At 40.3% G+C, this 17,449-nt stretch overlaps 1 protein-coding gene across 1 annotated transcript in view; it reads left to right on the top strand.

Annotated features, from left to right (window-relative positions):
• ADAMTS19 (ADAM metallopeptidase with thrombospondin type 1 motif 19) overlaps positions 1-17,449 on the top strand; it is a 219,024-nt gene that overhangs the window by 181,616 nt on the left and 19,959 nt on the right. The window contains exons 19-21 of the mRNA XM_081135323.1: positions 9,612-9,747; positions 14,073-14,277; positions 15,876-16,028. Coding sequence (XP_080991449.1) covers positions 9,612-9,747; positions 14,073-14,277; positions 15,876-16,028 — 494 coding nt within the window. The remainder of the gene's footprint in view (positions 1-9,611; positions 9,748-14,072; positions 14,278-15,875; positions 16,029-17,449) is intronic.

Here is a 17,449-nt window from a genome sequence, read left to right as displayed (position 1 = left end):
TGTCAAGGAGATAGGTGCAGAATATGGTAGTCAGAAAAGGCCTTAATGAGATCACACTGATGAAAAATCTGATATGGGTGGGTGCCACCCACAGGGTATCTGGGGCTGAGTTCCAAGCAAAGGCCCTGAGGCAGTAGAGATGGCATGTTCAAGGGGTAGATGGCCTTCCTTACTAAAAGTGATGTGAGATGCCACTGAAAGGTTTGAGTACAGAAATGACTTATTCTGGCTTATGTTTTTAAGAGTTGTTTCTGTTTCTGAGTTGACAGTAGATAGAAGGAAAGGGGTAAAAACAGAGAGATCAGTTGGGAGGTTATTGTAATAATCCAAGAAAGATATGACAGGAGTGTGACCATGGTGGGAGCAATGGAGGTAGGGGGAAGTGGTCAGTCTCTGTTTATGTTTTTAGAGTAGAGCTAATAGAATACGTTGATAGACTAGATAATGGAATATCAGAGAGACATGTCAAGGATGACTCTGATGGTTTTGGCCAAGGAACTGGCAGGATGAAGTTACCACTGACCTACACAGGAAGGCCTATAGAATAGCACGATTAGGAAAGAGGTTGGTTTTCAAAATAGACTTGAGATGCCTATTGGATATGTAAGTATGATGTCAAGTAGGCAGTTGGGTAAATAAGTCCGGTGTTCAGGAGAGCAGATTAGGTTAGAGATATACAATACATGGGTGATGTTTTAAAATGCTGTAACTAAGTGAAGTCACATAAGGAGTGAGTGAAAAGAGGGAGACGCTGTCGGAAGATTGAGCCTTGGGACACTGTAGCATTCCAAGTTCAGAGAAATGAGAAGGAACAGCAAAGCAGATGAACACAGGTAGCCAGCAACATAGGAGAAAAGACAGGCAGATGAGAAGGGCGGAATGGCAGACTGGATCAGAGCTGCTAGTGAGGCAAAAGTAATGTGGCTTTCGGTGGTAACTACACAATGCAATATCAGATGATGTGGTATAGAATCATACACTTGAAACCTACATAATTTTATTAATCACTCTCATCCTAATAAGTTTAATTTAAAAAAGGAAAAAGTGTGGACTGAGGATTGAATATTATGTCTAAATATATTTTCAAATACATTATATTTATTATATTTGGAACAAAATGGTCAATGATGACCCTGTAAAAATTAATTTTAATGAAGTTATTTGGCTCAAAAGACTAAGTGGAGTGGATTCAAGACAAAATAGCATGCAGTGACTCAAGGTAACTCAAGAAATGTTGCTGAAAGAAGAAAACAGATTATTAACGAGGCAGTATTTGGAGGGGAGTATGTGTCAAAGAGTCTGTTGTTGTTGTTAGTAGGAGAAATAACACATGATTGTTCTCCGCTGTGTATTTTCTAGAATAGAATGGAAAACCAGAGATGCAAAAGAAAGCAAAAAAAATGCTGGAGTGATATCCCTAAGTAAGCAAGATGGGATGGAATGGAGCAGTTGGGGCTCAGGCAAAACATGGACAGCCCTTCACGAGTAACAGGAGAAAAAACAGTATCTGTGAACTTGCAGTGGTGCCCTTCTGGTTGCATGTATTTTATGAATAAAGGCCACCTTGCTGAAAGGGAAGGCGGAAAGGGAGGTATTGGAATTTGAAGAGGTCACTTATGAGAAGGAGAGAATGAATAAACGGGTACATGACTTTTAATTGTGTGGTAGCACCAGTCGATGGTCCACTTGAAGGTAACGGTCATGAATTTAGCTTGACAGCAATCATTATAACGGATGCTGCCCTCCAGCTGTGTACAGTGCGCAGATGCGCCTGTGCAGTAGGTTTGGAAATTTCCAAGTGAATAGTGTAAAATGAAAAGAGAACATGATTGACCTGAGGTGGTTTGTGAGGAGTTGAAAGTGGTTGGCCATGGGCTCTGGTCAGGTAGCTCAGCTGGTTAGAGCATTGTCCTGATACACCAAGGTTGTGGGTTCGAGCCGTGGTCAGGGTACATACAAGAATCAACCAATGAGTGCATAGAGAAGTGGAACAACAAATCGATGTGTTTTCTCTCCCTCTCTCTCCCTCTCTCCCTCTCTCTCTCTTCCTCAAATTAATCAATAAATAAGAAATTTAAGAAAATGGTTGGCCATGGAATTTAGTTGCATAAGGAGGAAAATAAAAGTCTGAAGGGCTTGAAAGACAATGAGAAGGTGTTAGGATTGATGGATTATAGGACCTGGTGGGGTTACAGAACTTTCAGACTCAAGGTACTAAAAGGAGAGGGCTGGAAATCCAGGAGATAATGGCAGAAAATAGAGCTGAGATCATGGAGGGTGTCTAGTTATTGGTGATCACGAGACCAAGGGAGTTATTGGCTTAAAGGGAAAGGCAAGATCTCTGGGAAGAGGAGAGGGCCAGGAGCGGAGAGGCCCTGTGCTAGAAGAATCGTTCATACAGATGCCGTAATTGCAAAACTGTGCTAGGAGCAGTGTCAGAAACTGTAACAGTAATGCAGTGGCTGAAATCTTAGAGAGAGGGAGTGGCCCAGAGGTTGAAGTTTGACTCACCAAGGAGAACGGGCTACATCGTTGATCCCGGCTGGAGGTTTAGGAGGCAGGGGAACCGGCTGGGGTGAGTGAGGAGCATGGACACCCACACTACCTGTCAGGGGAACAAGCGAGGAAATGGCCACCGCTGGGGGCTCTGGGGAAGCAAGCAAGTGCCCTCAAGGGACAGAAAAGAACATGCAGGAGCATGCAGAGGCTCAGAGCCCGGAGGGAGCAGCTTCGCCGGACGCTCAGGGCTCCGGGCTGCTCACCTGACGCCTGCAGCGCCGGCCCTCTGGAGCGCCCAGAGCAAAGGAAGGCTGTGGGCGGGGAAGGAGGCATCGCAGGACACACTTGACCCCCGGGATATAGCGGAATTACAACGAAGGGATTTCAAATTGTTCTCGTAGCTGAAAACATTTTCTCGGTCCTGCTTGGCATCATGCAATTTTCATTGGCCGTGTGTCTCCCGGGGCCCCGTGATTGCCGTGTGACTTGGGGCCCTCTGCCCTCCTGTCCTCTCCTGCTGATGCTCCCAGATCCACACAGGCCTGCTCCCCTGCTCCACCCACTCACTGATGCCAGGGCCCGTTTCCCTTAAGGGGCTCTGCTTCATGTCCTCTGTCCAAATGAAAAACAAAACCACAAATAGACAGGCCTATTTGAAATGAAAATCTACACTGGTAGAATTTTCTTTGCAGTGTAACTCAGGTAAGAATGACCAGCCCCCGTCCCAGGGCAGGCTCGGGGGAGTGGACTGATGAAAAGGTTGATGGCTTCCGTTAGAGCACTGACAGACCGTCCTTAAAATCTGTTTACCTTTGAAACTCTAGACAGGAAGACTTTTGCCCAGTGAACTTTATTATCCTCAATTTTTTTCTTTCTTTTGTAATCATGGTCTTATAAAAGCTGCATCAGAGGTAAACATTCAGAATTTGTCCGTCTTCAGTTTGAACAAGCAAATTATTAAGGTTTAAATGTTTTCCAAAAATAACATTAATTGCAACCCAGATTATGTGTTGCCAATTGCTAAACCTTAAGAGAGAGCGGTTCACTATAAGTTATTTTTGCTTCAGAGTCAGAAGGCCTTTTTGATATTCTTAAGCATAACTTCTAAATTATGACCATGAGAAAATTAAAGTGGAGGGAGATGAAGTGACTTCCCAAGGTCACATGCCCACTGAGGGAGGAGTCAGGATTCGAACCAGGACTCCTGCGTTCAGGTCTCCTTTCCTTCTCATCACATACTTTCTTCAAGAGCAGCATGGGAGCTAAATGTTGTTTCCACAAAATAAGGCATGTCCTTAGAGATTATATAGCTTTCCTTTGGATTCAAAGAGATGTTTTATTTTATTCTGTTAAAGTCAGACAGGAAAGGACACAAACCATATGATTTCACTTGCGGGATATAAAGCGGAAAGCAACAAATAAACAAACAAACAAAAACTCACAGACGCAGACAACGGGATGGTGGTTACCAGAGGGACAGGAGTGGGGGATGCTGAAGAGGCGATGAAAGGAGACGACTTAGGCACGGGTCGTCTGCATTGCAGAATTGTACCCTTGAAACCTATGTAATCTTATTAACCAGTGGCACCCCAATGAATTTAATTAAAATAAAATTAAAATGAAAAAGAATTGAGATACGTTCTTATTTTTATTTCAAATTACTTGTTTTGTAAAATAGTCCTTCTAATTATACACAGCCTCTACAATTTGTGCTTGAATAGGCCTCTCTTTCAAATGTGTTCCATTGCGTTCAGTCAACAGTTTTCAATTATCTCTGACTATGTTAATAGGGCACATACTCATTTCAATGCCAAAATATTTCTGGGCTTTTGGATATTATTTTTCCTTGCAGTTCATAAATAAAGTGGATGGACAGGATTTCAGGAATCTCATCATTTCTGACTTCGCATTGTCGATTTTATAGCCAGAAAAAGCTTTGTAATCTTTCAGCATATTCATGAATTAAATGAGAGTAAGTTCAAAGCACAGAACATTGGAAACAGATTCATGCAGAATTTATCTTCAACAGAAAAGAGGAAAAATAGCACTACTCTACTTTACAGGGAAAATATTAAGCAAGAGCAAATAAAGTATCACAAGGCAATATAAAATTTCATTGTTTGACAGAAGTTATTTTTTGAATTCTATTGTAAGGCCTTAGATTGCAAGAAATAAGTGGGGAAAAATTTTTTTTAAAGTTGACTTGCATCACATAGCTAAATTTTTATTCTAACAACCTTTTACATCAGTGTGTTCAACTTCATTTTAAAATGATAATCTAAAATAAAGTTAACTTATGAATTTCTAGTAATTTACTAATATCAGTTATTATAAGATATGAAAAGCCTAAAGAAATAAAAATCCTTTCTTTAAGACAAATACTATTCTTAAAATATCTAATGGATGCTGGTGATCTCAAGTAAATGTTTCCAACAGTTTAAAATATAGACATGTTTCATCACTATCTTTTCAATTCTAATGATAATTCTGAAAAATTTGAATGGATATATCATTTTGTATTTTAGCACTGGCCGTTGAAATCAGTCCTTTTGTTTTCAAACAGCTTAAAATGTACTTGTGAAAGAAATGTTTACTTTGCTTTAGTGTTCTGAAACACCTAAGACATCTTGGAAGGAATGTTTCGAATTTATTTTGGTTTGACGTAAAAGACCTGTTTTAAGTGATCTGGCCCTTCCGAGGCATTAGAGATGTAGCATTCATTCCATGTATCCGAGATTGTATGTGGAATCTGCATTTCACACACTGTATACAGCAACTGCATTATGTCAAGATTTGTTGTGATCCAGTGGATAAATTAAAGAAAAAAAACCTGGAAGGAGGACCTTAAAATTCAATAACCTCTTTTTGAAATAAATGAAGAGTTGAACATGCTTTTAGGAAATCTAAATAGGTACAACTTAAAGGGGAAAAACATAAGATGACACTCCACATTCTTCATATGGGTCCAAATCCTATGGGCTTATGACTCTCATGATGTTGGCCTTGTACTGTGATATCCTAGACACAGCTCTCTGTGCCCGTGACCAGATTCTAGGGAGGCATCCAGGCCTTTGGGTCCAAGTTGAGGAAACATCTCGGGATACAAATGCCTGTACATTTTCAGGGGTGTACTTTGTTTCTGTTTTTCCATTTTAGAGGCATGTTGAATGTACCAAAAGAAATGTCATTAGCAAAAAAACAAAACAAAAAACCCCCAAAATATATTTTCTTTTTGCATTACTTTATTTCAATAAAATTAATACAATTTTGTATTCTACTTTCTTTAAATTAGTAGAATCATTTTTATGTTAACATAAACCCTTTATAAACTTGAATTTTAATACCTAAATGATAACCCATTAACTGTTTTACTATATAGATAACTGTTCCTCATAATTTGTAATTTAGTTTGCAGATGATTTTTCACCATTTTAGGAAACATGGTGTTAAGATGAACCTCTTTATACAGAAGGCACTTTGGGCTTGAATTCTATGCTTATATTTCACTCTTTGATTCCTTCACCAATACTGACTGTGCACTCCTTGTTGTTGGGTGGTCAAAAGATGAGTGCTTTCTGCTTTTAGAGAATTCTCTGTCCATCTAGTAGAGGACAGATAATAACAAAATCAGTATGCAGAGTGATAGGTGGAGGTGAAGAAAGCCTTCCAGGGACAAGCATAGGTGCAAAGGCACTGGGATTCAGTGAGAATATTTATTACTATGGTGTAAAACAGGAGGATCAAGCTATGAGAAATGATTTGACCAGAAAAGTAGAAAGAAACTAGTTCATGAAGGTCCTTTAGTGTTATGCTAGCACTGAAGTTGCATTTAACTTGAAAGTTATGAGATCCCATTTAAATATTTGTGTATGAAAATGGCAAAATCAGTTTGGGTTATATATTGGGTGTAGCACACAATACAAAATAAAAGCTTGTTTTCTAAAATAAAAAACAAAACAGTCATTTTAATATTAAGCCCAAAACCTGAGAAAAATTATTTTATAGAAATGTAAAAAACAACAACAATGGAATGACATGACTTTGGAAGTTCTTGAAGTTTAAAAAATTTATACTTAGAAAAGAACCAGCATTTTATGTATCTCTAAGATGTGCTCAGAGAAAAGTGCTTCAGCCCCATTAAAGTGTATTTACTTTTGGGTCCCTTGCTTGCTGCTCATTGTTAGTTCAATAACAAATAAATAAATAATTTAAAAGAAATTTATGAAGACAAATGAATATATATAGACTCTGTCTTACAGAGTTCTATGTATCTATTTAAAAGTTTGGAATGTCTGGTAACATATAGGGAGTTTCAATTATGCATTTTGGAACAGGGCCCACTCCCAAGGACGTGCTTCTGCATTTATGATGCAAGTTCTAGAAATGTGATCTGGAGAGAATATAGATTTATAAAAAGTATTTGTTTCAGGAGTTAAATACAGAGCCTAGAAAAAAAGAATCAGCTTATCTCTGAGCCTGGGGAAGAAGGAACACAATGGAGTATCTATCTAGAAAGAGTCAGTAAATAAAAATTACCTTACATTTTCAGATTTTGCCCAAATTTGGTAATGAGACAAATGCATAATGGCTATTTTTATTTTATTCATAATTGTATTCAAAACATCAAAACAGATTTCCCCAGTTTGGATTTAATGGGAATGACCCGGGGGTGACGTAAATGGCCATAAAGCAAGTAATACACTGTCAACAGCCTGCAGCTACTCGTGGGTCAGGCAGGAGGCCAGTGACTTCACTCTGTTCATCCCTGGGTCTGCAGAGCTGGATGCATTATAAATGCTGCTATTAAATGCTAGAATGGAAATTTCCTGTGTTGGCTGGGACATAAAAATATATAAAAGAAAAAAATCAAACAATAACATTTCCATATGGCTTTATGATCTTAGTTGTATTTTCATAGGCATTCAGTGTCTGTAGCTCAGCAATAGATTTTTTGTCCTGATTCTATTGTTTTTGTTCAAAATTTTTTTTTAAAATTAGGACTAAGTTTCTTTTATCTGCCAAAAAACTTACGATGTGAGCTTCCTTGCTGCATTGTGGAAATGTCCCAATTCACATTCACACGCTTTCAAGCTTCCTCAGAGCACCACTTAGGCGCTCCCTGAAGCGGTGCTGATAGCTTTATCCCTTTTGATATATCAATACTTATACTTAAAAGATTTTTTGCAATAGCTCAATATATTAGCTCTGGGCTAACATAACTAAGGTTAGATATTTCCTGAGGAAAATGCAGTATAATTAGCCTTGAGTTGTTTATTCCGCAACTACGTATATGTTCAGCAAAAGCCTTCTGGACAATGTCTGTCATCTTGTGTCGTAGTTGGCAAAAAAAAAACAAAAAAAAAACGCCACTATTTAAATTAGTTTATGCAACTATATCTATTCTGTGGAAGAGTGTTCTATGACTATGAAGGCTTTAAATTGGATTTTAAAACTAACATTCATATTTCATAAATGTAACATTTTTAATCCCACTTTTAGGTTGGCATCACTGTATTGTAGAAATAATATATATGCTGGCGTGATACAAAGTTGGCATAATATCTATTTAATATATGCGTCAAGTCATAAAGGAACACCTGAAGCATTAGAAACTAGGAGGAACTTGACCAAAAATGTGTCTCAATTTCTTACATTCAGATATCTCCTACCTGTGGGGCCAGTTTTTTTGGGGGGAAAAAAATGACCATAAGTCATTTCTGCTTCTTGAGCAGTTTATTTGAAATTTGTGTGAAGTTGGGGGGTATTAAACACGACTATGATTGAATTTAATGTTGTGCGGCCTATGCTAGAAGATACAACTGAAGATCTAAGTGCTTTTGGTTACATGACATGCAATAACCACAGATACATTGTTGGTTAATCTACATGTGTATACAGGCGTACTCATGTTTTCATACTACAAGTTGTCCTGGGACTGCGCTCAGTGTTGAGGGAAACCCAGGGAAGATCCTGAACTTGTTCTTTGCCTTCCATGTGGCCTCCGAACCCCCCACTTAAGTCAAAGTAAAAGATACTCAAAAATTATTTAAGTATCTCTTTCTCTCTCTCTTTTTTCCCCTTGATGCCAGTCTTCCCTCTCTGTTAATTATTGACAGAATGACCTCTGCCACCAGCCCAGGCTCTCCTATTTGGCAGGAACACTCCGAGCTTCCTAATTGTCCTTGCATTAGTCATAGGACCCTAACCGTTGGGCCTTTGAATAGTGACTTAGAAGACTCGTGATTTTTTTCTTAATCCTAATCTATCTGGCTTTAAAGTTGTTGATTGACTTAATTAGTTTATAGTGTCAAACAGTAAATTAAACTAGATTATTAAATCTTATGGAGATACTTGACTTTTATAGAGAAACAGAAATTAGCACATATATAGTAGTCTTTTTAAGTGTAAGGTAAAATAATAGTGTTGTCAAGTAAGTGCGCTTATGGGGCTCTACGAAAAATTAATACAGCGAACGAATGGTCACTTTTACTTCCTATTCTCAGGCTTTATCATGCCAGACAAAGTAGAAAAGGCAGTTTTCTGAAATCTGGTGAATAACAGTAAGGGACTCATGGCTATTCATAGAGAACACGACAATCATGAGGGAATGGGGATTTCTAGAATTCTTGGGGTCCTTATCGGAGGCCATGAAAATAAAGGTCTGAGTCATACTCTAAGCTTGTTTTCCGTAACTTAGCACAGAGCACGGATGATGTACAACCAAGTGAAAAGTGTGCAGCATGTTTATGCGGGTTTATGTGCTCCCGTGAAGGCACATAGGTGTTACGCAAATACATCTTTCTACCACATAGTGCTAGTTAATGGTAAAGATGGCATAGTCCTTTACAAGCCTTTAATGAATACCTTGCCAGCTTATGGTGCCACAATACCTTTGTAATGGAAAACTTGCCATTTAATTTCTGACAAGGAAAAAATTACCATTCCTTAAGCCTAGAGATATGTTTTGTTATGTAAATAACACCATTTTCATTGATCTAGCCTAAAATTGTTTAAACTATCTCTGAAAATTAGTACAAGCCTGTGAACGCCTCCTAAATCCATTCGATAAAGGCCTATAATAACATTTCTTTATGTTTATTTGCTCTTTTCAGGAGAAAGGAAGACAACAGTGTCTTGCACAAAAATCATGAACAAAAATATCAGCATCGTGGACAACAAGAAATGCAAATACTTAACCAAGCCAGAGCCACAGATTCGCAAGTGCAACGAGCAGCCATGCCAAACTAGGTAACCCTGTCCGACCACTCGTAAAGGCACTATTTGGTCATTAAATTGCTGGTCTTTAAAACATACTGCAAATATTACCAAAATCACATTTTCTTAAAAACAATGCAAGGGATCTAAATCAAAATGTAAGTTTGCGTGTGTGTGTGTGTGTTTATAAAATCTTAATGTTATTCAATATTTAGTTCAGACTTGTTTTAAAGAAATACATTTTTAAACAAGCAAAGTCTACAAAAGACAAATAACTTGATGGAATGAATATTGGAGCATGAAGGCTAGGATTTACCTTGACTTTTAACTGAGCTCTGTACTGTGTGAAAATAACCACTAACGGGGGGGGGGGGGGGGGGGGAGTCATTAAAATTACTGGGTCACCTATTGGTCACCACTTCAAAATTCTGGTTATTGTGTTAAATGTAGCTATTCATTCCTGAATTCTTTGAAATGGTGTGTTAGAACTTGCCTAGGGTGATGTAAAACCAAAGCAGGCCAGGCCAGGACCCAGTCCCCTGCTCAACCATGGGGACTGTGTGGTCCTCCTGGCTCCCCAGCTGGACCCTCACTTCCTTCTCCAGAGTTCTCAAGGCAAATTGCCTGACTCCTGATCTCTGGTCACCAGATTCCTCACCTGGGTCCTAGTTACTGGACAGTTTGGTTGCTTTGGTCCTCTGTGACTTCCCCCAGGAGTACGAGGCAGCAAAGCAGGCAAGAAATTCATGAGTAGGTGAGAATGGTGTAGAAAAAAGTCATGCCTAGTAACGAGCAGAGAGGTATGGGTGGAACCTTGGTACAATTTGGGATTAGGCTGGCAACAAGGCTGTTGGCCTTGTCTCCATCACAGGGCTCCTGAAAACCCATGCCCTTCATGTAAAACGATGTTGGGCTTGAGTGAGACTAAGCCCCAGTGTCAAAAGTCCTCAAAACTTTTAGGGATGGAATGACAAAAAGAGTGTGAGGCTGGATTGATTCCTCTAGAATACGGGGACAGGGACATTTCTCTCCTGACACTCAGGTTTGATGAGGCTCAGTGAGTTAGGGTGTAGGTGTGAGTTCTTAGGGAGTCAAGCAGAGAATTGGTCTCCTGACTATCGTTTCTGCAGTGGAGTCAGTGAACTCACACACCCTGCAACTCAGGTACGCAAGGAATTTGTAGCTTTGTCGGGATCCGTCACTAATGAAGTCTTCATGACCCTCCACCACAGTGAATCAGCATGGGCAGTGAAGGGGGGAGGAGCAAAGTTGCCTGTGAACTCCTTTTAGGCTTTTCTTTCTTCCTCAACCTCTGGGAATTAGTGTGGTCAGGCTAGTGCTCAGTTCTTCTGGTTCCGTACCCCCTCCCCCACCCCGGCCTCAACCTCTTTCTGATGCTCTGCATCCTGAGTTCCCTTGAGTTCTGCCTATTGCAAAACTGTTATTAAGCCCCGCAGATCTGGCTTATGCTACGTTAATGAGAGCTTAAGAGAATTTCAAAAATCCTTCTTTCCTCTACAAAGCTGAAATTTCCAGACTTGCTTTCTTGTAGATTCTGTATATTTAAGGTGCCGAAAGCTGATGATCAACCTTCCCTTCGCTTTGAATTTATGCTCTCGCACTCTTACCCCTCCCCTAGGAGAGAAATATGCTTCTAAAGAATGGTAGGCAAAAGGCAAAAATACATTGCAATACTTTCCATAATGTTATGGCCCTGCCTGGCTGTATGCTTTTGAGCCCAGCTCCATAAGGAGCTGGATTAATTAAGCTTTTTAATAAGACAGAGTAGTAGTCAACAGGAAGGGCGACTTAAGGAATTGTTGTTACCTACAGTCATATCTTTGGGGCCTTTGCAATCAGTGCTGGACAGATACAGGAGAGTTTGGGGCCTTTTTTTTGACAGCTAAAGAACATGGTTATTTTTTTGTTATTACTCCTAAGAATTATCTTTCTCTTTACTTCTTTTTAATCGGTATTAAAATGCTATTTATCTTGCGTTAAGTGATTTATTAAAATATTTCGAAACACCATTAGTTTTCTATACCATCCACCTTTCCCGTGCGGATGAAAGAGCGGTGGCCTTTTCTGCTGTATTAGGAATCTTGACTGAGCTGGCTGGAGAACGGGAGGGTATTTGTTCCTTCCTCGCCTGGTCACTGGAGGACCAGAGTGTACACGCGTTCCACTTGTGTTCACTCACTGACCTTGGCTATCCTGGGGGAAAATGACTTGATCATGACTTGGTAAAATGAATAGTTTTAAAAGGTCAGTCCATTTCTGAGTGAGGGGTTTTTGCAGCTAGAAACTGGAAGTCCTTTTATTAGAAATCAGTATTTTCCTTCTCTTGGAAAAGGAGGCAGTATGTTTTGCACCACCGAGAAGCGGTATCGATGGGGTTAACCAAAGTATTGGGAAGTAAGAATGGACCTGGGTGATTAATAGGGGTCATCACAGGAAAACTTTCCAAGACTTACTGGCATTGCAAAACCTTCATCTCTCCTGCCTCTTCTTTTGCCCCACCCTAGTAAGAAACATTCTAATTTCCATTTATATTTATTGAAAAAGTCACCAAAGGTCTGATGGAACCCTACGTGCCAAATATAAAATATATTAATGTTCTAGTAAATAGCTTTGTAAGAAAGAATCTTAAAGATAAGAAAATGGAATAATTCCAAATTAGATGGATCCTAAAATACAAAATGTTTCCTGTCATTACAACACATTTTATGTGTTCTAATTTTTGAGCAGTTTGCATAAGGAATGGGAAAAATAACTTTTTATCATCATCTTAATGATCCCCAAAATAATTTTATTTTTAAAAATGAGATTCCATAAACTTGCAAATACTTCTCTTTTTCAAGTGTTCTGGATTCCATAGTTGGAGAAAAAGGGACATGGATGGATTTTAATTGTTGTGCTTATAGCCTGTGTATCCTTGTGCAGAAAGATGAAGCAGAAACTGAATGAAATGGGATGATAAATACTCCCTTTAGGAAAAACCCACTAGGAACTTCCAAAGCAAGATGGTAGGTCTGTATCATACTTAATAGGCCAGCAGATAAGAACCTTACTAGAGGTGATACTGGAGTGCAAATGTTATCGTGAGTTGTGTGTTTTTGTTTTTCAGAAACAGAGGCATAGAATCATTTAGAATTAAACCATTGTACAGATGAGAAAGCTAGGCTGTAAGAGGATTAACATCTCTTTGTCTCATTGTTAAGAACATATGGGCTTGCCCTGGCTGGTGTTGCTCAGTGGTTAGAACATCAGCCCATGCACCAAAGGTTCTAGGGTTCGAGTCCCAGTCAAGGGCATGTATCTGTGGTCAGGGTGTGTGCGGGGAGTAACCAATCAGTCTCCCTCTCTCCCTCTCTCTCCCCTACTTCTCTTCCTCCCTTCCACTCTCTCTAAAATTCAATGAAAAAAAATATCTTCGGGTGAAGATTAACAAGAAAAAGAATATATGGGTTTAGGTAAATTTGGAAGAATTGAAGCTGTTTCTACAAAACAGGGAGAGAAACATAAATTCCGTTTCGAGAAATATTTAATGCAAAGCTATTTATGGAAAGTGTTACAGATGCAAAGAATAGGCACCGACCCCTGCCTTTGAAGAGATTAAATACTCATCAGCGAAAGAAAGTCACATTCTGTAGGTAGCCTTTGAGCCCCTCCACTTCCCTAGAGAATCACGTGTGTCATGTGAGTGCCACACACCAGGTGACAGAGGGCAAGGGGAGCACAATCCCTGTGGGTTGGATGGAGGAGCCCTGCTAGGAGGAAGGGACTGTCAAGGATCGCAGCAGCAGCAGCAGATGACCCAGAGACAAGTGCCATGAGGTGAAAACAGAAAGTGTTTGGGGAACAAGTTGAGCATATGGCTGATATTCTAAACAAGTGGGCAATGGAGCAAGAGAAATTTATGAATAAGTATATCATTTATAAATATACTGTAATATAGATAGTACATACTACATGCTGAGTACCCATTGCATGTCAGCCTAACAAACTCCTTTACAACTGAGAAAGTAGAAACTTAACAATTGTTAAGTATAGTTTTGAATGTGCACAGCTAGTAAGGAACCCAGAATTAAGCTCAGGCTTCTGAGTGCCCTGCTCTGTGCTTCTAAGTACTATTGTGCAGATATTTGAGTGGGGGACTCAGGTTGTCCCAATAATGAGAAATGCAGAAAGGGTTTTATTGACAAGAATTGTGCAAATACCAAATTTTATGAAACACATTCATTCCTGAAATAAATTTGGAGTGGTGTTTAAATTAGGAGCCCTCTGGGGAGGTCCCGATTCATTAGAAATGGTAGCTATCTTTTAATCATTTTTAGCGACTCTTGTTTTACTTTTAGATGGATGATGACAGAATGGACCCCATGTTCACGAACTTGTGGAAAAGGGATGCAGAGCAGACAAGTGGCGTGCACCCAGCAGCTGAGCAATGGAACCCTGACCAGGGCCCGGGAGAGGGACTGCGCTGGGCCCAAGCCGGCCTCTGCCCAGCGCTGCGAGGGCCAGGACTGCATGACCGTGTGGGAGGCGGGAGTGTGGTCCGAGGTGCAGTACGCGCCCCGTTTCTTTTCCTTTCCTTTATCTTTTTTGACTCTTGGCTTCTTTAAGATCATGTTCTATCACATTCAGAATCTGTGCACGACAGTGGGTAATTTTCAATACCATCTGTTGATTTTGCCGATAAAAAACACGCTCATAATTTTGAAATAGGAAAAAACAAAGATTTATTTACTCTTTATTTCATAACTATTGTAACATTATGAAGAGTATATTTGATGTACATTTTAGAATCCTGCTTCTTCATTTATATACCATGAGTATACTTTCAAGGGGACACATATTAAAATACACATTTGACTTGTTATATATCCCTGAACATTTAAAAGAGGAAGGAATTAACATTTAACAACCATTTCCTGTGAGCAAGGACTGTGTTTTAATTCCTATTTAGTATGTTATTTATATTTAATCAGAAATTCAAGAAAGGTAAGTTTTATTATTTTATAATACAGCTCAGAGCAATTAAATGGCTTACTTTAAAATTCAACATAGTCTAACACAAGCCCTAAATTATGAGATACTTACATATTTGTGCAAAATGTAGTATATTTCAGATATTATTAGCTCCATGCTCAGGCTTTCAGGAGCACAACTCTTGGGATCTGCATTTCCTGCACTGAGTCGATGTTAAATGTTTACCTGAAACTCTTTCTTCAGACCTTTTTGGGAAATAAATGTAACTTGGATTTTCAGGTTCTGCCATAGCCCCCATTTCCCCCACACGCCCCTGTCCCATCCCAATGCCATTTGGGTCCCTGTGTCCAGACAGACACTGGGAAGCTTCCTACATACTCCAGGATACAAAGCGTAAGTGTAAATGAGAGGGCAAGTTGCACCGAGAGACTGGTGGGATAGACACGTGAGCCTCGCACCTGTTATATCAGCAGTGTCACTCAAACCTCAGATGTTTATCATGTAAGTTAAACTATTTGCGAACCAGCTTATATTTCAGTCCATGCAACCACTTACAATGATGATTTCTAGGGGTATATCATTATAGAAAGAAATTCCTTTTTATTTTTGCTAAGATTTTCTCGGTTTTAGCTTTCAAAACAGTTTGTGAGAAATGACTTTCTATGAGAAATGTGAACACAGACAGTAGTGTGGTGATGGGGCGGGGGAGATAGAGGTGCCTGGAGGTGGAAGAGGGTACAGGGGCAATAAATGGTGAGGGAAGAAAATAAAATACATTTGTAAAAAAAGAAAAAAGAAATTCTCGTTTTCCACACATTTCTTAAAGCTAAAACACAGCAAAATCTTAGCAAAAAAGAAAACCATGAATTTTCTTACACAATTCTATGTAAAAAAAAATCGATGTCAATCCGGCGTAGGCTTTGCATTTGGATCATCGCGTGCTCCTGGCCCTGCGCGAATAGCCCGTGTTGTGTTACTCGCGGCCCGCAGCCCGTGTCCTGACGCCCCCGCCTTTGCGTCCTCGCGCGGCCTTGCGGGGCCCAGGCGGGGGCGGCGCGGGGCCCGGCGGAGCCCGGCGGAGCCCGCCTCGCCCCTCCCCCGGCGCGGCGTGACGCCCCGTGGCGCCCCGTGACGCCCCGTGACGCCCCGTGACGCCCCGTGTCTTGCAGTGCTCGGTCAAGTGCGGCAAGGGCGTGCGGCAGCGCACCGTGCGGTGCACCAACCCCAGGAAGAAGTGCGTCCCGTCCACCCGGCCCCGCGACGCCGAGGACTGCGAGGACTACTCCAAGTGCTACCTGTGGCGGATGGGCGACTGGTCCAAGGTGAGGCCCTCCCGGCGGCCTCGGGGTCGGGTTTGGGTGATGCCCGCGTGGCCCTGGGCCCTGCAGCCGGGCGGCGCGAGTGTCGGAGGGAGGGAGGGTAGCGGTAAGGGCCGTGGCCTGTGGAGTCTTATACCCCCCGCTTCGAACCCCGCCTCTGTCCGTAATCGTGATCTCTCTCAAACTGTGTTCAAGGTTAAGAGAAAATGTATAAAGCAATTAATACCGTTTCTGACTCAAAGAAAGCTCTCAAAATAGAATTACTGTTGTTCTGTCACTAGTTTTTGTGGTGTAGTTCTTTGTCAGAATATTTTTGCATAGAACTTCCCTAATAAATCAAAAGCTACCAGGTGAGTCAATTCAAAATGTAATTAAGGAAGGTATGGGCAAAACCAAACAGAGGCATTCCCCTCGCAGTAGGTACGAGACGTTCTTTTCCCTGCCCGTATTTGGGGTAGTAGATAGAAGAAATGGGAAGGAACGGGATTCTTGGGGCCTTCTGGTCAAATCAAGTGGACACAGTTCATTGGGTAGTTGAACAGTAAGTTTAATACCCTGAGAGTAACGATGCTTATTTAAAATTTATGAATGAAGTAGAGTCTCACATAAAAATGAGCTATAAAAAAGAGGTCACATATTCACTTTGCAAAGTATTAATAAATCCCATTGTTTAAAATAAAATTCTGATCCTCTCTAGGGAACACAGCTCACAAATGCTAGTTTTCAGAAATATAAGTATTAATCAAATGATCCCTTGTGCCTTGCGACATTCAGCTGTGATATTACATACCTGTTGTCATGGGATCATAAAATTCTAGGGCTTAGAACAGGTTTAACAAATCCTCTCTGTTCCCTTGTATTTATTATGTAAATTTAAAAAGTGATAGTACTGGGGCATGGTGGGGAGTGTGGTAGCTCTTCATAAATAACACTGCGGGGAATTCTGAAAGAAATGTTTTCATTGAATTACGCACCGTGGTTAGCCAGCTTGCCCAATATTGAAATCCATGACATTTAAAATCTGTTTTCTTGTGATTATCCATGCCTTTCTTCCCTAACAAATGTTTGTATATTAACGTGGCATCTGAGTTCTCAGGAAACTGTACTCTCTTTCCACTACTTAGAACATTCATAGTTCACATTGGGATTCTTAAAAGGACGCATTTGTACACAATGTAATTCAAGCCCTGGCTCCAAAATTAGGAAATATTCAGCCCAACCCACGCATCTTTTAACTGGTGAACCGTGTAAGAAAACATCACACTTCAGAGTAAACAATTTTTAGGTGAAAGAAAATTCCAAATTAACCACAAATGATTTTTTATGTTCAGGCTTTATGTTTCCCCAATTCTTAGAGAGAGGAAGACAGTAGGTTGATAGGGAAAGACCGTGATTTGGAAGTCAAGAGACGTGGGAACAGTTAG

The sequence above is a fragment of the Miniopterus schreibersii genome (genome assembly GCF_964146895.1).
Source record: "Miniopterus schreibersii genome assembly, chromosome: 4".
In the NCBI taxonomy this organism is placed as follows: Eukaryota; Metazoa; Chordata; class Mammalia; order Chiroptera; family Miniopteridae; genus Miniopterus; species Miniopterus schreibersii.
This window is presented reverse-complemented; position numbering and strand designations above follow the sequence as displayed.